General features: G+C 42.9%; 2 protein-coding genes across 2 annotated transcripts in view; both read right to left on the bottom strand.

Annotated features, from left to right (window-relative positions):
- The window catches only part of Adam17 (ADAM metallopeptidase domain 17), a 56,471-nt gene extending 51,964 nt beyond the window's left edge, over nt 1-4,507 (bottom strand). The window contains exon 1 of the mRNA XM_013013665.1: nt 4,261-4,507. Coding sequence (XP_012869119.1) covers nt 4,261-4,357 — 97 coding nt within the window. The 5' untranslated portion in view covers nt 4,358-4,507. The remainder of the gene's footprint in view (nt 1-4,260) is intronic.
- A 15,165-nt stretch (nt 4,508-19,672) lies between these two features.
- Nucleotides 19,673-26,846, bottom strand: part of Ywhaq (tyrosine 3-monooxygenase/tryptophan 5-monooxygenase activation protein, theta) — a 16,629-nt gene continuing 9,455 nt past the window's right edge. Inside the window, exons 2-4 of the mRNA XM_013013764.1 lie at nt 23,953-24,116; nt 23,289-23,384; nt 19,673-21,020 (exon numbers count right to left, since the gene is read on the bottom strand). Of these exons, the coding sequence (XP_012869218.1) occupies nt 20,961-21,020; nt 23,289-23,384; nt 23,953-24,116 (320 nt within the window). The 3' untranslated portion in view covers nt 19,673-20,960. The remainder of the gene's footprint in view (nt 21,021-23,288; nt 23,385-23,952; nt 24,117-26,846) is intronic.

Genomic DNA, 26,846 nt, shown 5'->3' with positions numbered 1-26,846 from the left:
GCCTTGAGCTGAAGAGCTGAGGGACAGCGCCCAGGCCCAGAGTTCAAGCCCCACGACCGACAAAAAAAAAAAAAGAATATAAATGATGAAGGACCTGAAAAAACAACTACACTTGGCCTTGGAAAACCTCAATACTCAACATGCAGGAAGTCTCTGAATACCAAAAGGATGTTTCGTTTATTATCCCCTCTGCTTAACTCTTCATCTTATCCCAGAAATAACTGTCTCTGACTAGTTCAAAGCAGAGTTATATTAAATCTCCCCTGGAGCAGTTAGGGTAGTTTCATCTTTAGATTTAAAGAAATGCAATTTATAAGCAAAATTAATATGAGGAAATGAGATGTCAAAATACTGAGTTAAATGGTGCTGCAAACAATTATAGAAAAATCTCCATACCAATAACCTCAAGATAAATTTCAAAATATGTTTGAAATATAAACATTCCCCATTTGTGACTGTCTACCCATTTGCATCCTCTTTTATTAAAAGAAACACGAAAGAAAAACAATTTTAAAATCAAAATGAGACTTGTACCCCCCCCCCAGCTGCAACTTCAATAAGATATAATAATGACTTAGGTCTCATGACTCACAATTTTCCTAAATTATGCAATTCTTACAGTTAAGTTGAAACAGATTTTTTTTTTTTTTTTTACGGGCATGGAGCCTGAACTCTGGGCCTGGGTGCTACCCTAAGCTCTTCAGCTCAAGGCTAGTGCTCTACTAGCTCCACTTCCAGCTTTTTCTGCTTAGGTGGTGCTAAGGAATTGAACCCAGGGCCTCATGCATGCAAGGCAAGCGCTCTACCACTGAGTTACCTTCCCAGGCTCTGAAACAGATTTTTGTTTTGTTTTTTTGTGGGGTTGTTTTTTGTTTTTGGGTCCGGTCGTGGGGCCTGAACTCTGGGCCTGGGCACTGTCCCTCAACTCTTCAGCTCAGGCTAGCGCTCTACCACTTGAGCCACAGTGCCACTTCCGGCTTTTTTCTTTTTTTGCTTATGTGGTGCTGAGGAATCAAACCCAGGGCCTCAAGCATGCAAGGCAAGTGCTCTACCACTGAGCCACCTTCCCAGCCCCGTTTTTGTGGGGTTTTTGATCATGTGACTTGACTCTACCACTTGAGCCAAAGCACCACTTCTGGATTTCTGGTAACAGTCTCACAGACTTCCCTGCCTGGGCTGGCTTTGAACCGGGATCCTCTGATCTCAGCCTACTGAGTAGCTAGGATTACAGGTGTGAACCACCAGTGCCCGGCTGAAACAGATTTTTGATATATTTTTGCCTTTCAAAAAAGTCACATTCCTAATCAATATCAGTTATGCAATTACAGTATTACAGTGCAAGTAGACTAAAAAAAAATAAAGCAGATTCAATAAAATAGATTTCAACTATGAACTATTGAGCTGGTCTTGACTCAGTCTACATAATTGGAGGGTTCAATGATAAATAACATCCTCCACTGTCACACATACACCAAAAAAAAAAGAAGACACCTACAAGGTATATATATAATTCACTGGATTTTCCTGAAACAGTGACCCATTTTCTTGACATTTAAAAAAAAAACTAAAGCTGAAGACGTTGTTCAATGGTAGAGCACCTACATATTGTATGCAAGACCCTGGGTTCAGTTCCTAGCACAGAAAAAAAAATCATCCTGTAAGGTTCCCATAGTGCAAGTTGGAACAGTTCCCAGCTCTGCCATTATTTTCAATTTTTACCTATCTAGGGTTCTTTTTGGTTTGCTTTTGTTTTTTTCCTGGTCCTGGGGCTTGAACTCTGGACCTGGGTGCTGTCCTTGGGCTCCTTTTGCTTAAGGCTAATACTCTACCACTTGAGCCACAGCACCACTTCCCATTTTTTCTGTGATTAACTAGAGATGAGTCTCATGGACTTTCCTGCCCAGGCTGGCTTAGAACCACAATCCTCAGATCTCAGACTCCTAGCTAGGACTGCAGGCATGAGCCACTGGCACCTGGCCCTATCTAGGTTTTTTGTGTGTGTTTTTTCTTTCTTTTTTTTGTATTGTAAAGGTGATGAACAGAGGACTTACAGTTACAATAAGCATGATAATGAGTGCATTTCTTATAGAACATTGTTATCCCTTAATTTTGTGAATTTTACAGAGATTCATGTTTTACTTTACTGGGGTTTGAACTCAAGCTTTGTTCCTGCTAGGCAGGTAGTCTACTGCTTGAGCCACTCCCCCCACTCCCAATCTAGTTTTAAAAGTCTAGGTTCAAGTATCACCTTTCCCAGGAAGTCATTACCTTCCTAGATTGTATTCAGTGCCCCCCCCTTTAATGGTAATACTTGTTATAATGTACCCAAATGTTCTCTTCCATGTTGTTTTGTGAGTATCTGTTCTGATCTCTGTATGAGTCTCTATTTCACTCTTTCATAAATATTTTTTTTGGGGGGTCCAGTCGTGGGGCCTGAACTCTGGGCTTAGGCGCTGTCCCTCAGCTCTTCAGCTCAAGGCTAGCGCTCTACCACTTGAGCCACAGAGCCACAGCACCACTTCAGGTTTTTTTCTTTTTTGCTTATGTGGTGCTGAGGAATCGAACCCAGGGCCTCATGCATGCAAGGCAAGAGCTCTACCACTGAGCCACCTTCCCAGCCCTTTCATAAATCTTTTTAAGATGGTCTTTTTATTTCCAATGCCACATATAACAACTTGAGCACACAATTGGGGTTATTTTGTTGTTGTTGTTCTGGTGTGAACTCAAGTCCTTGCTAGGCTGGCACTCTACCTCTTGAGGCATACCTCCAGTCCTGCTTGTTGCTGGTTATTTGGAATGGAGTCTAGTCAACTTTTCTGCCAGGTCTGACTCAAACTACAATCTCAGTCTCTTGAGTGACGAGGATTACAGCATGAGCCACCTGAACGCAGCACTTCAAATGTTTTTGATGAATAGCTAAGTCTACACACATTTTTCTGGCACAAATAATCTGTATTTTGCTAATTAAAAATATGATCTGGCCCGGCACTGGTGGCTCATGCCTGTAATTCTAGATACTCAGGAGGAGGCTGAGACGGGGCAGGAAAGTCCATGAGACTATTATCTCCAATAAACCACTCAGTAAACCAGAAGTGGCACTGTGGCTCAAGTGGTAGAGCACTTGCCTTGAGCTGAAGAGCTGAGGGACAAGGCCCAGGCCCAGAGTTCAAGCCCCACAACTGACAAAAAAATCTGCATATGATGCTGAAAGTTGATATCATATAGTGTTTTTTCCTCTACAGAGTATAGTTCTCTAAGAGTCGTTAACTTTTTCACCTGTGAACAAGAGAATGAAAACATGTAACATAGTTTTTCAGAGTGGAGAAAATCTCTCAAAATGCATGTTTATTCTCTTAGGTACTATTATTCTTAAAATGATGCTTTATCCATCCTGACTTAGCCATGGCTAATTCACAGCCCTTCCTAACTAGCTCCTTTCTCTCCTTAAATACTTATAATCCATTTCAAATGGCACTACCACAAAACAGTTATTAAGGCGAGAACATTCAACATCTTTACTACCTATTATCAGTTAATTACAGCTCCAATGCCAGGCAATAACTAATGCGAGAAAATTAATTAGCCATAAAATCCGAAGGATCTCAAACTGCACGGAACAACACTCATGTAAAACCGTGTTATACTGAGGACCATGAAAAAATGTACTAATACTACAGCTTCACACAATGGAAAGTATACTGTCTCACACTGTGTTATGATTAACCCAACTGTCTTACAAGTCAGCTTAGAGTAATGTCACAGTAACTTCCACCTAACTTTACAACTCTGAACACGAGCCCTCTAGAAAACACAATTGCACAGGAATCGCCTCCTGGCTAGGCTCACAGATGACCGTCCCTGACCAGATGTTCACACGCGCGACTGAAAGGTCGAGTGTGGGCCTCCCTCCGCGCCCTCTCCCCCAAGTGCCTCCAACCAACTTCCACCCGACGAAGGCGGGGCGGCGGGGGACGACAAGTCCCCAAGCTCCAAGTCCTGTCAGAAGAGGCACCGGAAAGCCCAGCCGCGGCCGCCGGGCGCCGCGCGGCCTGCTCCGGGAGACCTTCCCGCAGGCGCGCGGGCCCTTCTTCCCTGCCCCGGCCGCCTTCGGCAGGACCGCGAACACACCCCATTTTCTTGGCAACGCGGGGACCGAGATCTCAGGAGCTCCCCAAGCACCCCGCAGAGACGCGGGCCAGCGGAGGGGCCCCCGGCCCGCGCTCGGCCACCTCGGGGACCCCCGCCGCCCCCGTTCTTTACCAAGTCGCTGGGGGGAGCCGGGGCCCGCGGCGTCCGGAGGTCGCGGCGCCAGCACCAGCGGGGCGAGGCTGGTCAGGAAGAGCAGACACCGCCTCATGTTCCCGGCCGGCCGCCGGGCGCTCCTCGGGACAGCTTCGCCTGACGGGGGCTCGGAGCCCGCTCACATGGAGGAGAGAGGACCCGCCGGCCCGGCTCGGCCCCGCAGACTCCTCTCCCTCCCGCGCCGCCTACCGGGAACTCCAGCCCCGGGATCCAGGACCCGGAAGTGCGGGCGGCGCCCGGAGAAGCCGGCCCAGCCCACTTCCGGCCGCCGCCAACCCCGCACCGCCCACGGCCGGAAGCCGGGCGCCGCGAGGCATGCCGGGAGTCCCCGCCCCGCCGCGGCTCCGGCCGCACCCCGGCCGCACTCCGCCCGCCCCGCCCGAGCTGCGCCGGCGCTGGCTTGGCCTCGGGTCCCGTCGTCCTGACTCGACCCCGCCCGGCCTCGCTCCGGTCCCCGAGTGACCGCGGGGAAGGTGGGAGCTCACGAGCCAGGCCTGCCCCCTTCATCCCGGCGTCCCAAGTACGGTTAGGGTCGCTGAGGCGCTGCAGTCCCGACCGGGGTCCAGCTGCCGCGTCCCGGGGCGCCGGAGGACCCTCGGAGCCAGCTGCGGTCCTGGGCCTGGGGGCCGCCCGGGACCGTGGTCCCCGCCCGCTGCTGGAGACCTCGCGGGTCGGGCTCCAGCTCGGCGGCGGGGCCGGGAGGGCCGGGGAGGCTCCGGAGCCCACCCACCGCATCCCCTCTACTCGGTCCGTTTCGCCTGGGCTGGAAGTTTCCCAGTGCGGCTTGTGCTGCTGTGCGATGCTTTGCATCATTTTAGCTCTGTGTACTTGAGTATTTATAGTGCTGAGTAAGATATTCACCAGCTGGGATGTCTGAGTTATGTTGTTTATACAGAGAGAGCCTAATACGTTTACTCCTCGACAGTGAGACAGTCATTACCATGAAATGGAAACGTGTTAGGAACAAAATGGGAGTGCTGGTCAAGTCCCAAGGGAAAAACGTATTTATGTTCATTGTAGGACACCCCAGCCAAATTTCAGCATTTTTAGGTTACCGGCTTTTTACATAAGTTAGCTGAATCTGTTCCGTACACACATGTAAGATGTAAAATGCCTTCATTAACTATCCATGCTTAATCATTTAAGTATACATTGATGATATACTTAAATCCTCAAAAGAGGATTTCACCTCTTCAAATTATATATAACTGTATTCCATAAAGATGTGAAGGTTCTGGTGGCTTTTTGTTGTTATAAACTCTAGAAATGTTATATTCGCTAGGCATCCAACTGTGCAGCTTATGATTCTAGTAGACTGTACATTCTTTTGTTTAGTGCCCCCACACACACACAGCCCTGGGTTTAATGTCATCTTTTTTAAAGCTCCTGGTCACTTTTTAGAAAACAGAAAACAGGTTTTTTTAGTGGCAGCCCAGATTTCAAGTCATTTTTCCCTTTCACAAATCAGAACCCAAATTAATAACTGCAATTTGAGGTTCATCTTTCCTTTGTCAGTTCTCTATACCTTCAAGATAAAAGAGCACCACATGGGGGAGATAAAGAGCCAGCAGAAGACTGGAATAGTAAAACTGGCCCTCTAGAGAGGGTAACACAAGCCAAAGGGGCTGAGGTGGAGGATCTTGAAGCACATTGAGACCCTGTCTCCAAAAAAACAAAAATAGTGCTCTAACTCCATGGTTCAAGCTTTTATTCTCTTACCCTCAAAAAGAATTTTAAATAAGCAACCCCTAGACAATATCTTAAATTATTTTTTCACCATAAAGGTAGTTGCAGCTGAGCACCAATGGTTCATACCTATAATCCTAACTACTCAAGAAGTTGAGACCTCAGGGTTATGGTTCAAAGCCAGCTTAAACAGACAAACCTGAGAGATTCATTTTACAATGGGATATTAGAACCTTAGATTCCACAGCTACTGACAGCCTCCAAGATAAGTCCCAATGATTCTGATATTCACCCTCTTTAATAGTCACCTTCCACCATGGACTGTGGCTGGTCTGTGTGACCAGTAGCACATATACATACAGCAGAAGTGCTGGTGTATCTTTGCCAAGGTTAGATTTGAAGAGAGTTTCATCTCAGGTACTCTTTTTCTGGTTGAGATTGGCTCTAGCCTTGTTTAGGCAAGACTCAAAGTCCAATCTTTCTGTCTCAGCCTCCAGAGTTCCATGAGAAGTTGATTAAAGGCATGTGCCACCATGTTGGGCTTCTCTTCCTTTTCTCTTGGATTATAAATCCAGGGAATCCAGCTTTCATGTCATTGAAAACCTACAAAGATGAGAGTAGGAATAGAGGTTTCTGGCCAGTAGCTGCCCAAGAAAGCTAAAATGTGCCACACAGGAATTCCTTAGCCTCCAACAAGCTTTGAGATTCCTTCAGACTCCAGTATCATAGCCTGAAATCTGGGAGGTAAGAAATGTTTGTTCTAAACTCCTAAATTAAGGATACTCTTTTTTGCACAACTATTAATATCTATTGAAAGAAATACACAGATGCCAAGTTCATTTTAACACTTGCATTTTTTGTTGGTCGTGGGGCTTGAACTCTGGGCCTGAGCCCTGTCCCTCAGTTCTTCAGCTCAAGGCTAGTGCTCTACCACTGGAGCCACAGCGCCACTTCCAGCCTTTTCTGTTTATATGGTGCTGAGGAATTGAACCCAGGTCCTCATGCATGTAAGGCAAACACGCTACCATTGAGCCACATTCCCAGCCCTAACATTTGCTTTTTTTTTTTTTTCCAGAGCTAAGGATTAAACTCAGGACCTCACACACTTTGGTCAGCACTCTACCACTTGAACCTTGCCTCTGGCACCTTTTTGTGGTTTTTTTGAGGTAGTGGCTTGTTTTATGCCATAGCCTGCAAGGCACTCCTGCTTGTGCTTTTCACTGGGATGACAGACTTGTCATTGTGCCCAGCCATTGTGCCTCCTCTCCCAGGCAGTGTTGAGATGGAGTCACAGGAATGGGACATCAAGTTCTCTTCATGGAGGATTTGCCTGGAATTGCCATCCTCCAAGTCTCAGCCTCTTGCATAGTTTAGGATAACAGGTATAAGTCATTGTGACCAGATGTGGATTGAAAAAGAATCTCATTAACCTTTCTCCCAACGTTACCACTCTACCACTTGAGCCACAGCTCCGCTTATAACTTTTTGCTGGTTAATTGGAGATAAGAGTCTCATGGACTTTTCTGCCCAGGCTGGCTTCAAACTGCGATCCTCAGATCTCAGCCTCTTGAGCAGCTAGGATTACAGGTGTGAACCATCAACTAAGACCCTATATGATTGATTGATAGATAGATCCCAGTTTTATTTCCTCGTACAAAAGCAAGGTCTTGCTAGGGCTACGCTTCCTTGGAAGGCTCAAGTGAGAATCCTTTGTCTCTTCAGCTTCTGCAGATTGCGGGCAGTTCTACCTCCTATGGTTACCCATTGTACTTATATCTGTCTCTCTTTTTAGGAGGACATCAGTGTTACTGGATTTAGGTGTGAAACCCCAGTATTGTCCCCCCAAAATATGAAGAAGTTGTGAAATGCCTGGCTTCTATCAGTTAACTTCATGGTGTAGAGAATGAGGCAGAGCCCTAAGGCAACTGAAGGAAGCTTTCAGGCAGATTTCATGTCTCAACCTTCCGTTCATTTCCAACCAACCATGGCCTCCTTCCTAACAAGGGGAGAGAAAATGCTAATATTTTCTTATCAAAGATCAGTGCCTCATCCTGTTATTCTGTAACATTTCATCACGAAGTTCTGCTTTGTTTATGAAGACCTGTCATGACTCAGAAGTGAGAGCTGAGACTTTGGAGCCAAGCAGCTGAGTCTGAACAATCTGCAAATCACTTTGACAAGTGGTAAAACTTCTCCCAGCATTTTTTTTAAATACAGAAAGAAGTAAAGGTACCTACCTCAGAGGGCTAATGGATCGGGAAGACAAGTGGGAGTAAATGCAGCATCTAAAGCCATAGTTTAGTTGGTTAAAGCCCACTAGTGAAGTTCTACAATGAACTCCATTGGGGCAACAGAGTGATCATAGGAAAAACAGGAAACCTGTACAGTATTGGATTTTCAAAGCCATTCAAACACTGAATGATGTTAAATTTCTTGTGGTTTAATCATCATTCTTCTGCTGATCCCACTGTGTTCAGGAAGCCCTGAGACCACTAAGAACCTTTATGCTCTGTTCTTTCTTCCTAAACTCTGCCTGTTCTTAGTTTGGTAGGAAGTCTTGCTTGTCCCAGGCCAAATATACTACTGGGAGCAAACCTGGACTTCTGCATAGGATAAATTCCACTTGAGTCTTATTTCAGCAATCTAAGAACATAAAAAGCAATGGTTTTGACCATTTTGTTCTGTTGTTGCTAGGAGAATAAATGATGCCCAACTGTCACTCTAGACCAGCAATTTTTAACCTTGCTCCTTTCAACAAGACCACCATCAAGTAGCTATGTGTGTGGCCTCCTTCTTTCCTATTCTCTGCCTACTGGCAGAGCCTCTGTGAGTCATATGGAGACCAAAAACCAGACAAAGAGATTTTTTTAAAAAATCAGACTGGCACTGGTGGCTCATGCTTGTATTCCTAGCTACTCAGTGGCTGAGATCTGAGGATCCTGGTTCAAAGCCAGCCCAGGCAGGAAAGTCTGTAAGACTCTTACCTCCAATTAACCACCAGAAAACCAGAAGTGGCACTGTGGCTCAAGTGGTAGAGCACTCACCTTGAGCTGAAAAGCTCAGGGACAGCACACAGGACACACATACACACATACACACACACACACACACACACACACACACACGTACGCCTTAAGTATTAAGGTCATGAACAAAAAAATGGGTCAAGAGCTTATGGGTGTGGCTTCTACATTTGACATCATCTAGAAATTTTCCAGACAGTAGTTTGGGCCAGAGGAGCAACAAGCTCAATTAGACTGCTAGATGACAAGCAAGCTGGTACACCTTATACACCAATGAATCTACTCTGAAGTTGGCTTAGGAGAGAGAAGCCCCTGGCTCAAGCAGGAGGGCATTCAAATTGTAACTGATAGGAGGAGCATGGCCAGGGCCGTAGTCTACACACTGACCATGGTGTTCCTTTAGCGAACTGGGAGGATAAGGTGAGGGGTTCTGACAGAGGAACCTTGCTCACATACCCATTGCAGAATCTAGGCTACAGGAGTAAGCACTCTTACCACACATGACACATGCACCAGAGAGAGGCCAGCTGTCCAGTGGTCTCTCTCTGACAGTGTGGGGCTGAGACTGGTGATCCTGATCCCATTCGGTCACTATGTAGTCTAGTCCTGTGCTTCTGAGACACTGGTCAGCTTGAGGAGCCAGACGATAGAAGCAACTGCCACGAGAGGAGGCAAAGAGATTGCCATTTATTTACTGGTTTACTATGTAGAGAAAGTTTGTATATTAAGAGAAGCAGATGTAGGGGCTGAGAAGGTGGCTCAGTGGTAGAGCGCTTGCCTTGCATGCATGAGGCCCTGGGTTTGATTCCTCAGCACCACATACGCAGAAAAAAAAGCCGGAAGTGGTGGTATGGCTCAAGTGGTAGCGTGCTAGCCTTGAGCTGAAGAGCTGAGGGACATTGACCAGGCCCAGAGTTCAGGCCCCACGACCGGACCCCCCCCCCCAAAAAAAAGAGAAGCTGATGTAGAATCACAACATTGGCTCATTACTTTCATCCTGTGCAGCCTCTGGTATTTAATCACCATACCTAATTATGCATTGATGTCCTTACACTGGACATTATACAGAAGTAACTTCAAAGCAGACATCTATTAAAACTTCAGTTTAGCCAAATGCCAGTGGCTCACACCTGTAAAATCCTAGCTACTCAAGAAGCTAGGATCTGAGAATTGCAGTCCAAAGCCACCCCTGGGCAGGAAATTCTGTGAGACTTATCTCCAATTAACCACCAAAAAAAGCTGTGGTAGAGCGCTAGCCTTGAGCACAAAAGCTCAGGGACAGCCCCCAGTCCTACACGCACGTGCGCGTGCGTGGGGGCACACACACACACACACACACACACACACACACACACACACAAACAGGACTAGCACACACACAAAAATCCCTCTAGAGTTTGGTGATATAGTTCAACATATGTGAATTTGAAAAATACAAAAGAGGGGCTGGGAAGGTGGCTCAGTGGTAGAGTGCTTGTCTTGCATGCATGAGGCCCTGGGTTCGATTCCTCAGCACCACATAAGCAAAAAGAAAAAAGCCGGAAGTGGCACTGTGGCTCAAGTGGTAGAGCGCTAGCCTTGAGCTGAAGAGCTGAGGGACAGTGCTCAGGCCCAGAGTTCAGGCCCCACGACCGGACCCAAAAAAAAAGAAAAAAAAGAAAGAAAAATACAAAAGAATGTGATTGTCACCTAACCCAGTAATGTCTTCTAGAGTCTGTATGCAGGGGTGTTAGTTTGGTCTTTTTATTTTTTAACTGATACTCTTATTGCCAAATAAATTATTTTGTGGAATTTTAATGCAGTCAGTCAAAACATCTATTGGGCTTGAAATATTCCTAAGCCATCTTGTTAGACTCTTTACCTATTTTTCTGGAGTTTATGGGGGGGGAGGGGGAAGGGGAGATTTGGCTGCTTTCCCAAGTACACAGCCAGTTAGTGGCAGGAAGGGATCCTGAAAATGGGTCCTGGCCCACAGGTTAGTTCTTGCCTGGCACTTGACCAGTAAGCATGCGTCCAATAGTAGATGATCTCAGGGTTGTCCACCCATGGAACGTTCTTATAAAGCCAGTTCTCCACAAATTGTCACTTCCAGCACTTCACCACCAGGGCATTCAAGTTAAGCACTTACCACAAATTCAAACTAATGAGAAATCTATTTTGGGAGACACAAGAAGGTACATGCTCTCTATAGTCAAGAGCCTTTAGCTTATAAAGAGGTAGAAGAATTTGCCCTTGAGACTTATTGGAACAGAGAGGGCCGCTGAGCTTAGATATGGAATTTTTTTTTTTTTTTACTTTTTAATATAGCCCCAGAGTTAAAGCCCCAGGACCAGCACCATATCTAAGCTTAGCTCTGAGGATCATGGTTCAAAGCTATCCAGATAGGAAAATCTGGGAGACTCTTATCTCCAATTAATCACAGAAAAAGCCAGAAGTGGAGCTGTGGCTGTCAAGTGGTAGAATGATAGCCTGAGCAAAAGGAGCTCAAGGACAATGCCTAGACTCAGAGTGGGCTGTGTCTTCTAGACCTTTTAGTTGATATCAACTCAAGTTAGCTTAACTAGTAAAGGAAGGATAAACCAGGCACTGGTGGCTCATGCCTGTAATCCTAAACTACTCAAGAGGCTGAGATCTGAGTTACAGTTCAAAGCCATCCAGGACAGGAAAATCCATGAGACTTTTATCTCCAATTAACCACCAGAAAACCAGAAGCAGCACTCTGACTCAAGTGGTAGAGCTCTAGACTTGAGCTGAAGAGCAGAGGGACAGCGCCCAGGCCCAGAGTTCAAGCCCCACAAGTCACACACACACACACACACACACACACACACGCGCGCGCGCGCGCGCGCGCACACACGAAGAATAGCTAGCAGTTTAAATAATTGATGAGAAGGGTGAACACACACACACGCACACACGAAGAATAGCTAGCAGTTTAAATAACTGATGAGAAGGGTGAAAAGCCAGATGCTGAAAAAGCCATGGGAAGCAGGGGAAGGCAAAGCTCATCATTGCCTCTTACTTTGGTCATGTTTTTCCTAGGTTTCCATCATCCATCAGGTGTATTTCCTGCTGCTTTGCCTGCCAACAGGGCTCTACCCAATTTGACCTCCCACAGTTGAAGTTTCTTGACATGGGCTCGCAGACCAGCCCAGGCTGGCCTCAACCTTGTGATCTTCCTGCTTCCGCCTCCTCAGTGTTGGGCTTCCAGGCGTGTTCTCCCTCTCTCAGGGTCTCCCACTACTTCCTGTTTCCCTTTCTCCTCCGAGGCAGCTCAGCAGCTAGCCATTCCTGCTGTTTCATATATGTGCCTCTCTATATATAGTCTTGCTTACAAAACTTTCCTCCTGCTCACCATTTCATGATCAAATGATCAAATTCTACACTGCTAGCACTCAAGTGCCATCTCCAGGAAAGCCTCACATAGTCTAGGCTGCGTGTTCTCTTCATGTGTCAAGTGCTGTTCACTTCCTTCCATCCATCCATCCATCCATTCTCAGCTCTTAGGACACCAAAATTATCCACAACCAGAAAGATGGTTTGCCTTAGTGGCAAATGCAATTTAAGTATGATCAACTAACATAATGCCAAATGGCCTTTATTTCAAAAAAATAAGGCCTTGAAGGATCCACAGGAAGCCAGGTCCTGGTGGCTCACACCTGTAATCCTAGCTATGCAGGAGGCAGAGATCTGAGGATTGAGGTTTGAAGGCAGCCCAGGCAAGTAAATCCTTGAGACTCTTATCTCCAATTCATTACTGAAAAAGCCAGAAGTAGAGCTGTGATTCCAGTGGTGGAGCACTAGCTTTAAGCAAAAACAAAACACTCAGGGACAGCACCTAGGCCCAGTGATCAAGCCCTAGGGTAGGAGAGTAAATAAACTTAGGTGGCCAGTATAGACTGAATTACTTAACTATCTTTTCTAAGACTTGCCCAGATAACTTCAGACTTTAAGAAATACATAGGGGCTTAAGAGCTTTTGGCAGATAAGTTTTCCCTCCAGCCCAGAACCTTGAAACAAATGTAATATCGACACAATGTAAAACACAGAAAACAAAAACCACCTAGATATGTGTTCCATCTTTAAAGAGAAAGGTTGGTTCATATTTTATATTACCTTAGGTCAACAATTCAGGAACTGGAGGGACTGATAAGGGAAGGGAAGGAACTCAAATCCTCTAGCCTCAAATGGCCACTAGTTTGAATCCCTTGATGCTAGCTCACACGACTTGCAAGTTCCTGGGCCTCTGGCCTACTGGGATGCATTTCTACCTTTCTACCTTGGGTACCAACCAATCTCCCATCCACATGGATGCTGATTAACCTTGATCAACTATCTCTTGCTTCATACCTACCAGCCAGACCCCCAGCCTCCATTCCAAAGACCTTCAGGATCAATTCTTTTAATTTAGGGATCTTACAAGACCTTTGGAATCTCACATATCATGAAAGCTGTCAGAACTGGAATAAAACTATTACTTTGGGCTGGGGGGTGTGGCTCAAGTTTAATGCTTCAATGCTTGAAGCACAAGGTCCAGAGTTGTTTTGGAAAAAATCCAAAACAAAACCGTGTATTAAAAAATAAATACCAGCAAGGCACCGGTGGCTCACACCTGTAATCCTAGCTACTCAAGATCACGTTCAAAATCTGTGAGACTTTTATCTCCAACTTACTACCAGAAAACCAGAAGTGGCGCTGTGCTCAAGTGGTAGAACACTAGCTTTGAGCTGAAGAGCTCAGGGACAGCCCGCAGGCCCAGAGTTCAAGCCCCACAACCAGAGAAACAAAAAAACAAAACCAAACAAAAAAAAAAAAACCCTCAATACCAAACAGGCAATGACTAATAAGGGCTGAGAATGAGGTGACATAGGAGCACCATGCTTTTTCATATATAAACCAAATAATTTCAAGTAGTAGTAAAGCCCAACTGTATGGGGCTGAGGCATACCAATAAAAGATCTCTTGGGCCTGATCTCAGACCTACGAGATCAAAACCATGGCCCACGTGCACTCACTTCAGCAAACCCTCCAGCCAATGCAGACAGGAACAATGGCCTCAAGGCACCATCACCTGCCAACTGAATCAAAAATATGGGGGAAAGGGAGCAAAGCCTTCCATGTTGATGAGAATTATGACCAGAAGTTACTAACAACTGCTCACCAACAAGAAGTTCTTGACCAGAAAAACAGACATTTCTTAGCACTTGTTCTCTAAGTCCAGATTTTTCTTCATTTAGTTTCATCAGAATGACTTTTCCCCACTGTGTTCCATCAGAGAATGCTAATTAGAAGTAATATCACTGCTTAATAGTTTTTTTTTTTTTTTTTACTTTGCATTCCCAAGTTACACTGTCATTTTCTTTTTGTGTCTATGTCCTTGAAAATCTAGGGTAATAGGTCTGGGTAGTGTGGTTGATTTTCTTATGCACAAGACTGGTTTTATTAGAACTTTCCACTTCCAAAATTAGGCTGTCCTGTTATTCCCCTTCCCCACCCTTCTGTCCTAAAGCCTGAACACAGGGTCTCACATACCCTAGGCACCATATCACTGAGCTTTATCTCCAACATTATTTTTTCAATTCTGAGACAGGCTCGGGCTGACTTTGAACTTGCTTACCTCCTGCCTCAGCCTCCTCAACAGCTGGGATTACAGAAGGTGCCCAGTGCCCAGTCTGGTTCTCACTGTCCCTCGCTGAGTATCCTACATATATCCCACAACCCTGTACAGCATCTTGAAAGACTTCACATCAGCTCTAAGAATGTATTTTATAGCTAAAAAAAAAAAAAAAGGAAACTCAAGACATATTAAAGGCAGCTATAAAATAGTGAAATCCCAAGTCCTAAAACCTTTTGCAGCCCCTGCCTCTAACAGACACTCTGGGCTACTTGTCTTTCCATTACTACATCACACCATGTCTCAGGCTAAATACTTGGACAAACCTGGTTTCTGAAAGGATTAATAACCTCATGGAATTTGTTTTCCTAGCTCCAAAGCTGTGCTGTTGCTACTTGCCTTGGAGCAGAATAGCTTCAGGATTGTTTTTGGTGTCTAAAGACACACATGACTAAAGTGCAGAGTTCTCAGTACTAATGCCGGAAAAAGAAAACTCTGGTAATTTCTGTAGAAAATGGCAAAAAATCAGTCCAGTCAGACAATGAGGATTATACAAGGTGGGTAGCAGAGATTTTCTTCACAGAATAACAAATTACAGTGTGTACAAGCAGAAGTAGAAAAGTTATCCTAAGCTTAGATGGTTAACTTCCTTATAAAACTGGTGGAAAGAAAACCAGACTACAAATCCTAGCTAAATCATAAGCCTTTTTTTTTTTTTTGGGGGGGGGGAGCGGGCAGGTCCTAAGGCTTGAACTCAGGGCTCTGCACTGTCCCTTAGCTTTTTTGCTTAAGGCTGGCGCTTTATTTACTGGAGCCACACCATCCCTTCTGGCTTTTTAGTCGTTAAGGACTTTTCTACCTGGGCTGGCTTCAAACCACAATCCTCCAATCTCAGCCTCCTATATACCTAAGATTACAGGTGTGAGCCATCAGCACCCAGCTTAAACCAACCTTTTCTAATTCTCAAGATTCACTATCACAGAAAGCAAAATGCATACTTTATTCAGAAATAGATTTCTATGATCAAAAACTAGTTACTGTACAGGGCACTAGTGGTCCATGCCTAATCCTAGCTACTCAGGAGGCTTAGATTTAAGGATCACTGCCAGCTTGGGCAGAAATGTCTGCAAGACTCCATCTTCAAAACAGCTAACAAAACTGCCAAGATGGAGGCATGAATCAAGTGGCAGAATGCCAACAAGCTGGCAAGCCCGGCAAGAGGGTGAGTTTGAGTTCCTGAGTTCAAGCACAGGACAAACCAAACCCCTAGTAATTGTGGGGTAAAGACAGCTCACTGGTAAATACACTGTATAGCATGGTGTGAGGCTCTGGATTGATCTACAGCACTAAAAAACTAAAAAGAATGAAAACCAAACCCAAATAACCATGAGAGATCAATCTTAAGTAGCCTCTGTATCTGTGGAAAGCTACTTTTGTTGTTGTTGTTGTTGCTGTGGGGCTTGAACTCTGGTCTTGGGTGCTGTCCCAAGGCTAGTGCTCTACCACTTGAGCCACAGCACCACTTCCGGTTTTCTAGTGGTTTATTGGAGGTCTCACACACTTTCCTGCCCACACTTTCCTGGTGTTGAACCTCGATCCTTAGGTCTCAGCTTCCTGAGTAGCTAGGATCACAAGGCATGAGCTATTGGTACCCAGAGGGAAGCTACTATCTTGATAGCATGTAAGACAATACCAGTTACCAAGTGAAATAAATTATATCGTATCATCACAGCCCATACCACACACAGACATTATCTAAAGTACACAAATTTACCTGTTGGAAAATCTTTGGCTCAAGTTACAGCAAACAACTCCAACCAACATAGAATGTTGCTGAGTCAATGAGGCTGTAAACAACGTTTCTGACAAGCACTTAAGACCAGATACTCCTGAGAGCCGTATTCCAGCTTAAATAACTTAGAAGCCTTTAGTAGTAAGGTTTACTGAGCTGTGGGCTTAATTTAATTTCAACCCCACTTAATCTATATCCCATGACAATCCTTTATTAAGTTTCTCTTGTTGAATAAATCCTAATTTTGTTACTTCAATGGTTTAAGTTTTCTTTAAACAATACCTTAAAAGTTTGTAAGATATACCAATTTAAGAAAAGTAAATCAGCCAGATGCCAGTGGCTCATACCTGTCATCCTAGCTACTCAGGAGATGAGATCTGAGGATCACGGTTCAAAGACAGCCTGGGCAGGAAAGTCCGTGAGACTCTTACCTCTAATAAACCACCAGAAAACCGGATATGGCGCTGTGGCAAGTGGTAGAGCACTAGCCTTGAGCTGAAGAGCTCAGGGACAGCACTCAGGCTCAGAGTTCAAGCCCCACGACAAAAAAAAAAGTAAATCTAGGCTAGGCACTAGCGGTTTACACCCATAATCTTTCTCAATAAGAAGCTGAGATTATGAGGACTACACTTCACAGTAAGCCTGGGCAGGAAAGTCTGTGAGACTCTTATCTACACTTAATCATCAAAAAACCAAAAGTGGTGTTGTGGTTCAAGTGGTAGAGTGCTACCCTTGAGCACAAAAGTTCAGGGACAGTGCACAGGCTCCGAATTCAAGCCCCAGGATGGGCCAAAAGAAAACAAAAAAGCTCACATCTGTAATACTACTTACTCTAAAGGCCCAGATCAAGAGGGTCAAAATTTGAGGCTGGCTCAGCTAGTTTTCAACCAAGACCTGGGCATGTTGGTATGTGCCTGTTGTTCTAGCTATGTGGGAAGCTGAGATAAGGAATATGGTGGCTCCAGGGAAGCCTTGGCATAAGGCTTGCAAGATTCCATCTCAATAAAAAAAGCTGGACACAGTGCGACTTTGTCATCCCACATACAGTGGTAAATGCTATAAAAGGCTAATCGGCCTTCCACTACACTCGTGCACTGAACATGAGAAAGGCCTTCACAGTACACACACAAAATGAATCTGACAAATAGCTGGGTAACTAATGCTTACTTCCTTACTCTCTACGGGGCTGAACTCTGTCTCACTGACATTCCTGCCTGGTATGGCTTCAAACCTCAATCCTTAGATCTCAGCTTCCTGAGTAGCTAGGTTTACAGGCGTGAGCCACCAGCACCTGGCTAAGCCTTCATTTTCTAAAAAGCAACAAGAGGCAATATATCATTGTTGCCAGTACCAGGGTTTGGCCTTGGCCTAACAGTTGGTCAGCTGGTTCTCTACTTGAACCATACTTGCAGCCCAGCTTTTTGCTTGTTATTTTGGAGATAAGTGTTTCAGGGACTATTCTGTCTAGGTTGGTTTCAAACCAAGACCCACCAGATCCCAGCTCCGAGTAGCTAGGATTCAAAGCACAAGCCTGTCACTCTGTGCAAAATACCTTTTCATGAAAAATCCCTTCCAGCACTCAGAAGCCTGAGGTAGGATCACTGAGTTCAAGGTCAGCCTTGGCTATTAGCAAAGAGAGTCTTGAAAATTTTTTTCAAGTTAGCTGTAAGTGGACTATTGAGATTGGAGAGTTGAGAAATGAAAACAAATTGACTTTAAAAAAGAATCACACTTCAATGCCATAATAAGAAAGGCACCACAGCACAACCAAAACATAGTGGCATACAAATGGCAGTGAAACCCGGGTATGGTACATGCCTATCATCACAGTACTGGAGAGGCTCAGGCAGAGGATCTAGTGTTCAAAGCCTGAAGGTGATGACTAAACAGCAAGCCTCTGACTCCACAAAAAGAATTGGAGAACAATGATACTAATGTAATACCTTAACTCAAACTCTTTGGCCTGCTGCTTACAGACACACATACAAATTTTAGCAAATGGTTTCATTTTTCTTGTGACCATCTGTCAACTAAGAGCTAAGGATTATGTGTATAAAGCACTTGTCTAGGCACAATATACTCTGATCAACACTGGCTCCCCATACCTTAAAAAAAAAAAAAGGCCACTTATGGACATGTTCAAGGTGGTTTCAGGGTCCCCCCACCCCCCCAGTACTTACTTATGTCCTTCAAGGTAGTAGCTGAGTAGACATGACCATGTAAAAATGGAGTGAGGTTAAGCTGTACGTGGCAAGTGGAATTCATGATGACCTTCACGTCTTCAGATCTACTCTTAAACACCTACTGGATACTCCAAAACAAGGTTACTGTGCTAAGTAGTTTACATCAACTTCACTCAACTTCAATCTTTACAATTCAATAGCAATGTATATATATGACACACATACTCTCCTTTAGCCAAGTAAGTACCAATTCCAGAAGGCAGATTTGTGCATGAAAAGCTGACAAATACAAATGCAGAATAAAGCACAGAGTGATTGCTTTCTATAGAGAAACCCTTTCTATACCATAAAGAATGACATCACTTTAAAAAAGATATTAGATAATGTGGAAATAAATCAACTTACCTACCATCAGAATAAAACCAAACCTTTTAGTCCTTAAGATTCAAACTATTTGGGGGAGAACAATGGACGGAGTAACACTGATGAACATGCATTACACTCATACTCTGACTTGTGGAACTGAAACCTTTTTGTACAACTACTTAACTGAAAAAAAAAACATTTTATTTTTTTCCTTTGTGGTACATGTTATGCAAATGCTCTTATTAGAGTATATACATACCTATAACTCCAACCCAAACTTAATTAAAACTTTACTACCCAAAGTCTTGTTGAATTCTGTGTCTTCATTTCCCCTGAGATAACAAATTAGGTGCAAAGGGTTTGCAAGACATTCCTAGCAACAGACATGCCTAGTGCATGTGTGCAAACAAATAACATGTAAATGAAGCTATTTCATGCTGGTATTTGGTAGATAAGTGGAGAATCCTGCAATGCGAATTTGTTAAGATTATCTTCTGAATTAAACTTCAGTTTTCAAATGTATAAGACAGGTCATTAAAAGTCATTGTGGCATTATTGAAGAAAATTTGGAACTCACTAGTAGTACAACTTCAATTCAGAAAATTACCTGAAAACTAAACTACTGAGATACCTGACCTCTTCTAGTATCTACTGAAGCAGAAATCCAATACCAGCCAAAAACACAATCACATAATTAGCTTTTCTAGTTTTAAAATGTCCACTTTATTCCATATAACACTTCACCAGATTCTCATTTACATCTGAAGAAGGGTTGGTCCACGCGACTGGCCTACAGCAAGACACTCTAAGAAATGTAATCCAATTTTACACCTTCCCAGGCATCCGACAATGGTATCACAATGCAGAGATAAGGTGCCACTACATTTTACATAAAAGTATCAATAAACTTCAGAAAGTAGTAAATTCACCTGTCCCTTAAAATATGGGTATGCAATTGTTACAAAGCCATAGTAAATGGTTTTATAAAATGTAATTTTATTTTTATGTTACTCTGCTGTTACATAGGGCATAACATTTTCACAAGGCTTTTTTGGGACTACAGTCAATGATTAGCAACACATAATAGTGGTCCAACTCTCTAAAGAACAATCACTAAGACAAACTGGACACCCTCTCATATGTGCACAAATCTGCATGGAAAAGTACTAAAGTTTTAAACTTGGACTTGTATACTTTATTTCCCCTTTCTAGTGTATTAAGAAATGACATGCACTTTAATTTGCCAAAAGCAATGCTTGTATTCTGGCAGCAACATGCTACTTCTATTACATAGTGAAGTGAATACCAGAACTACAAAGGCAGGAGGTGTAAGTGAATTTTTATTGGGTAGGGAAGTTGTCAACTTAAACAGCAGCAAATGAAGAATGAATAGGAAACTCCCTGTTGTCACACACATGACCTCCATTAAAAAGTGAAACAGGAGGTATTTCAATTTGTAAGCCCTCAGCCCAGAAACATCAAGTGCTTTCCCACTCAATCTAATACGTCTGGATTCCTCCTAAAAAGGAATACATAAGAGCATGGAAAAGTTGCTTTCTGAAAGGAAACCCCCAAAGAAGAGTAAGGGAGGGAATGTAGAAATAAGGAAGTTATGTAGAACACACTTCAAGTTGTAATTCACTACATTTTCGTATCTTCACAGTAATACAAAACACAGTCACTTGTAGAACTGGTTTAGATTACTTAAATACCAGGTACATTTTTAGTCCTCTACATAAGTGTCTGGAAGTTACTTATGTGTATATGAAATGAAGCTATTAATACTTTTCTACAGCAGTAACTGCACACGAGGAAGGCCAAGACAAAGACAAATCGAGGAATGGAGTTTTCCCAAAGCTGCAGTGTGAAAAGACTATGAACAGTTGATTCCATACACATGAATGGGTTTCTCTGCTATAGGAAATCCAAGTGGAATAAGGAATGGAGATGTGTAAAAAGGTTTCTTGAAGAGAAGGTTTACACCCTGTTTGTGTTTAGTTTTCGGCCCCTTCTGCCGCATCACATTCTTCTCCTGCGCTGTCTGATGTCCATAACTAGAAAACAAAGAATCATAGGTATTATTTCCAGACCAGACCACTGATACATCAAGTCCTATGTTCTATCTGTCTGTCTCTCTTCATGTACATTTTTAACGTACTCTTAAAAAGTAGTCAAAAAAATAAAAATAAAAAAAAGAGCTACACTGGGCTATAGCTCAGAGGCAAAACACTTGCCTCTTGCAAGGCTCTGGGTTTGATTGTCAACATTGATAAACAAAGCTAAAATCAGAATAAGCAAGGAGATATCCTAATAATTTAATGTTCTTTTCATTGTTAGTATTTCAGTAGTTTATGAGACTAAAAACCAAAAACTACTGATATGGAAGGAAAAGCTACAGGTGTGGTAACTTTCCAAGTATTCAAAAGGATTACACAGAAAAAGAAGCAGTCATTTTGTGTTGTTTTAAGAATTAAACCCGGGGGGGGGGGGGGGGAGGGGGGAAGGGGGGGGGGGGGGGGTGTCTGGAAATGTGGCTTAGTGTAAAGTGCTTGCCTAGCATTCACTGGGTTCGGTTCCTCAGTACCACAGAAAAAGGCAGAATGGTGCTGTGGCTCAAGTGTAGAGTGCTAGCCCTGAGCAAAAGCAGCTCAGGGGCAGTGCCCAGGCCTGAGTTCAAGCCCAGGCCCAGAATTCAAGGCCCCAGGACTAGCAAAAAAAAAAAAAAGTATTATTATTATTAAACGGGTGGAAAGCTACAGGGAAGCAGCAACTATATACATACAGATGAACAGAAAGAGTTCTTGAATTGGAGACAATGCCTCAACACACACATCTCCAAAGCTTTCTAGTTTTAGGATATACAGAAGTGAAAAAGTAATCAGTCAACACTAAGTAATACTGACCATAATCCACAAACACTGGATGCTACCAGACCAACGTGCAGTCATTACTGACAATTTTAGAAACTAGAATCTTAGATAATCTTTATGTTACTGTCAGGATACAACTCAAAAATGGATACAACTAAAATCAACAAATTCCCTCAAGAACTACATACATTTATGTATATGTATATACACATATGCACACATTTAGTCCTATCTAGTAAAAGATGAAACACCATATTTGAGGGCTAGGAGAACTACATTTATATATTATAACATGGAATCTTTTCATTTACTTTCTAGAAAGTTTAACACAGTATCTTATTAAGTGTGCTTGAACCTACAAAAACCTAAGCTCACACTGTTTCTTTACCTAATGATTTCAGGCTATGGTTTGGGTCTGAAATGTCCCACAGAAGACCTGGCTCCCTACGCAAGCCAGTGAAACCTGCAGGAAATGGGGTTTAGCTGGAGGAAATTCTATCACTGGGGGAGTGCCTTGAAGGGCACAGGATGTTGCAACCTCAGTTCTCTCTTTGCTTCCTGGTTTCCAGGAGATAAAGGGCTTCCTGATCCTGCCTTGGTGTATGTACGGACAAATCAACAGCACCAAACTACCATGGGCCAAAACCTCTGAAACTGAGTCAGAAAATACATTTCAGAAGTGGCACTGTGGCTCAAGTGGTAGAGAGCTCGCCTTAAGCTCAGGGAAGAGCTCAGGGATGGCGCCTAGGTCCATAGTTCAAGCCCCAAAACAAACAAAACCAAAAACAAACAAAAAAAGCATTCTTAGAATATACATTTCCTCCTGGTAGGTTGGTTTATTTCAGGTGTTCTGTCACAGCATCAGAAAGCTAACAAATGTCCTTTATCAGCTATCTTTCAAAGTAGGGAGGACAAACAAGAAGACAAACCAAAGGATTCAGAATAAACCTGATATATGTTTACTCTCTACTGAGTAATGCTTGTCAAATATGCAAAATCTACAACATGAACTTTTATTAGAACAGCTATTTCTTGTGATTTTAGAAAAGCATTGAAACATAGTCCCAATTCTGCTACAGCTAGTTTATCCAAAGAATGAAAAAATTAAAACAATAGAAACTCTAAATTAACACAATTTATTAACATCTTCAACTCAATGAAATAGTAATGTGAATACCGAGTTTCTCAGACAGGCCTAATGCCAACACACACACACACAGAGGCCTAATGCCAATACACACACACACAGGCCTAATGCCAATACACACACACACACACACACACACACTCACTCTCTCTCTCTCTCTCTCTCTCTCTCCTCTCTCTCTCTCTCTCTCTCTCTTCCTCCCTAGGAGAGTAACTTATGTAACTACCCTCAGAAGAAGCTAGGGAGCCCTAAATATAACTACTTTTGTTCTTGAAAGAAAATAAAATTAAGAATGAACAACTTACTGTTAAGTTGTCTCTAAGCAACTGCATGATGAGGGTGCTATCTTTGTATGAGTCTTCATTCAGTGTATCAAGTTCTGCAATGGCCTCATCAAAAGCCTGATAAAATATTTGTATCATGGTAAACAATATTTGCACTGACAAAAACTCATTAGTATACAATTACAAATCACTTGTCTCAGATTCTACTGTGAGTCATCAAATTCAATAGAATCATCCCCTCAGATTTCTAGTTTTTCAAGACCTTAAGAGAATGACCTGGAACTTTATGTCCTTCAGTAAGCAAGCCTCTGGGTCTTTCCCAGGACACATAGTACAGTTCCAGTGCTTCATCCTTGCAATAGGAGCTAGGCGTTAGTTATCTGCAGAAGCCTTTCTTATTGTCCCTTTTTGAGGCACTTTGAGGAAATCAGATTTCTAATGACCAAACTAGCATGCATTACTATACAATCTTCTGTTTCATTCCTTCATAAAATTACTCATACTTCTTTGACTATTCTGCCTTACATGCTCTTCAGTCAGATATTATTCCTTATAATTATGGGAAGAATACATCACTGAAAGGGCCTGGGGTTTAAATGGGCAAGGTGGTAATAAAAAGAATTAAAAAAATTTGACCCCTCAAACAACCTTAGACTAAGAGCTATTACTTGAACTTTCATCTTACCGTTTTTGCCAGTGTGCAGGCAAGCTCTGGATTATTAAGAATCTCATAGTAAAATACAGAAAAGTTTAGAGCCAGCCCCAGGCGGATTGGGTGTGTGGGCTGCATCTCTTTCTTGCTTATATCAAAAGCCTCTTGGTAAGCGCCTTGGGAATTGTCTATCGTTTCTGTGAGGGGAAAAAATTGTGAAAGCATGCTCAACACATCCAGTCCACAGCAGCACATTAACAACTCAACATGTATATTAAGTTCTTGGTAGACCCAGGTTTTTCTCCATAGCTCTCGTTCAAACCCACAGCATCATAGCAATAACTAATTTTTTTAATGTTTTTAGTTTTTTTTTTTTTTTTAAGTAAAGAAATCCCATTGAGCCGGGCGCCGGTGGCTCACGCCTGTCATCCTGGCTACTCAGGAGGCTGAAATTTAAGGATCACAGTTCAAAGCCAGCCCAGGCAGGAAAGTCCGTGAGACTCTTCTCTCCAATAAACCACCAGAAAACCGGAAGTGGCGCTGTGGCTCAAGCGGTAGAGCAGCCACCTTGAGCTGAAGAGCTGAGGGATAGCGCCCAAGCCCAGAGTTCAAGCCCAACGCCTAACAACAACAAAAAGAAATCCCATTCAATCAAAGAAAATTACAGTTTTTGTTTTTAATGATTTTTTTTACCACCACACAGAATCAAAGTAGAATCAAAACTAACATGAGAACATAAAGCAACCAAGGATACAACTGTTTAGTACTGTGTATAAGTTATTTTCTAAATGCTGCTTGCTTATAATTAGCTTAACAAAAACATACAAGTATAATATCAAAATCATGTATCAAATTTTCCCATACCTGGGACAAAATGGGGGTTAAAACTACTTCCTTCTTTCCTATCTTAATTCTATTACATGAAAATACAAAATAACTTAACAGGAATACTCTTTTCCTAAACAGTGAACACATTGTACAAAGACCGTTACATCACCCAAGTCCCTGTACTTTAGTGACTATTTGTAGAAACAATACTTATCCTGCTATTAAGAGGTATGATGTGAATGCCCTGAGAAATGTGGGGCTGGCAGCACCTGCCTGTTATCCTTGCTACTTAGGAAATAGGAGGATTGAAGTTCAAAGCCAGCCCAGGCTTACATATCCAAGTATTTGCACCAAAAACAAAAACAAAAAAACACTGCCAAGTGTTGGTGGCTCACACCTATAATCCTAGCAACTTTGGAAGCTGAGATCTAAGGATAGCAGTTCAAAGACAGCCCAGGCAAGAAAGCCTATGAGACTCATCACCAATTAACTACCCAAAAAGCCTGAAGTGGAAGAATGGCTCAAGTGGTAGAGTACTAGCCTTGAGCAAAAACAAAAACAAAAAGTGAGGCACAGCATTCAGGTACTGAGTTCAAGCCCCAGGACCAGCACCAAAAAGCCAAACAACAAAAAACCCACACATCTGTTCTACTTTGTCAAGAGCTTGATTATTGGCCTTAGAAAAATGTGATCCCCACCTACTCACAAAAAAATGCTCAGATATTATCAACAATAATCTGATCATACCCAAGTTTTCTCTAAGAGGCCAGTGACAGACACCTCTGGATACTAATGTAACACAAATACAGCTATACTCCATCCCCTTGATGTCCAGAATGTGTGTTCCTTCCTTGTGTAAAGGCATGCTATCATCTAATCATGGTCACAACTGGGTAACTCAGGTCAGAAGAAGCTCCCAGAGTCTGGCATCTGAGGAAGCACTGGGGTGAGTGGAGTGATAAAACCAGAAGGGGACTTGTGACTTGTAAGTGTCAACAGCCAGAGGGCAGGAGAGTTAGATGAGATTACAGGCAGGGGCTGTCTCAACCCTCAGAAAATATTCTTTTGACTGCTGATGCTCAGTTCAGGGCCAATATTTTAGTGCTGATTCTGCTTCAGGGCAACAAAATAATTTAGTATACAGATTTTGTTACAGCAAAAAGCAAGTTATCCCTTTATATTTTCAACTACAGACTCATTGAGGATGGAAAAACCTGTCTCATACACAATGAGTATCTGAGGGCACAGTCATTATTTGGAGTAGCACAGGGTTGGCATGAGAAAATAAACAATAAGCTTACTAGAAAAAAATGAGGGGTGAAGTGATACTTCTTTACTTAGACCTTGATAACAAGCACATGCACAAAATGTGCTAGAATTCATATTCTACTCTACTAGAGTAATACTCCATAAACTAAATCTGATGTTAATAAATGATGAACTTTGACTTTTCCACAATCAAAAGAGACAATTTAATTACCTTTTTGCACATTTCATGATAATCTAATATTTTAAAAATATAAATACTTAATCTATTTTTTAACTATTCCTTTTCCAGTTCCTGTGCATTACATAAAACCAGTAACACACTCATTCCTCCTCAGGTATTTAGCTCCGTGGGGAGAGGGCAAGCAGCAAAGATGTCATCTTTTACAAGTACAACATCCCATTTCTATATTTTATATATAGCTGCCATCTAAAACAAATCATTAAGTATATATAAGTAATTCTGGATAAAAAGATACAGAGATCCAAAAACTCAAATCAGACCCTTTTAAAATGACATATTCCAATTATATGTATTTGTTCAATGCCAGTATCAAGGTTTGAAAACCAGTGCTCATGCTTGCTCCATTTGCTTGCTCAGCTGACGCTCTACTACTTGAGCCATACTTTCAACCTGGCTTTTTGTTGGTTATTTTTGGAGACAGCCTCATGGACTTTTCTCCCAGGGCTGGCAATGAGCCACAATCCTCCAAATCTCAGCCTCCTGAATAGCTAGGATTGCAGATATCAGCCAACAGCACCTGAGTTTCATTATCTTTTAAGGGCATACAATGTGGTTTTATGGTTGCATTTCTTTTTTTTTTTTTTTTTGG

Source organism: Dipodomys ordii, unplaced genomic scaffold, assembly GCF_000151885.1.
Source record: "Dipodomys ordii isolate 6190 unplaced genomic scaffold, Dord_2.0 Scaffold20, whole genome shotgun sequence".
In the NCBI taxonomy this organism is placed as follows: domain Eukaryota; kingdom Metazoa; phylum Chordata; class Mammalia; order Rodentia; family Heteromyidae; genus Dipodomys; species Dipodomys ordii.
This window is presented reverse-complemented; position numbering and strand designations above follow the sequence as displayed.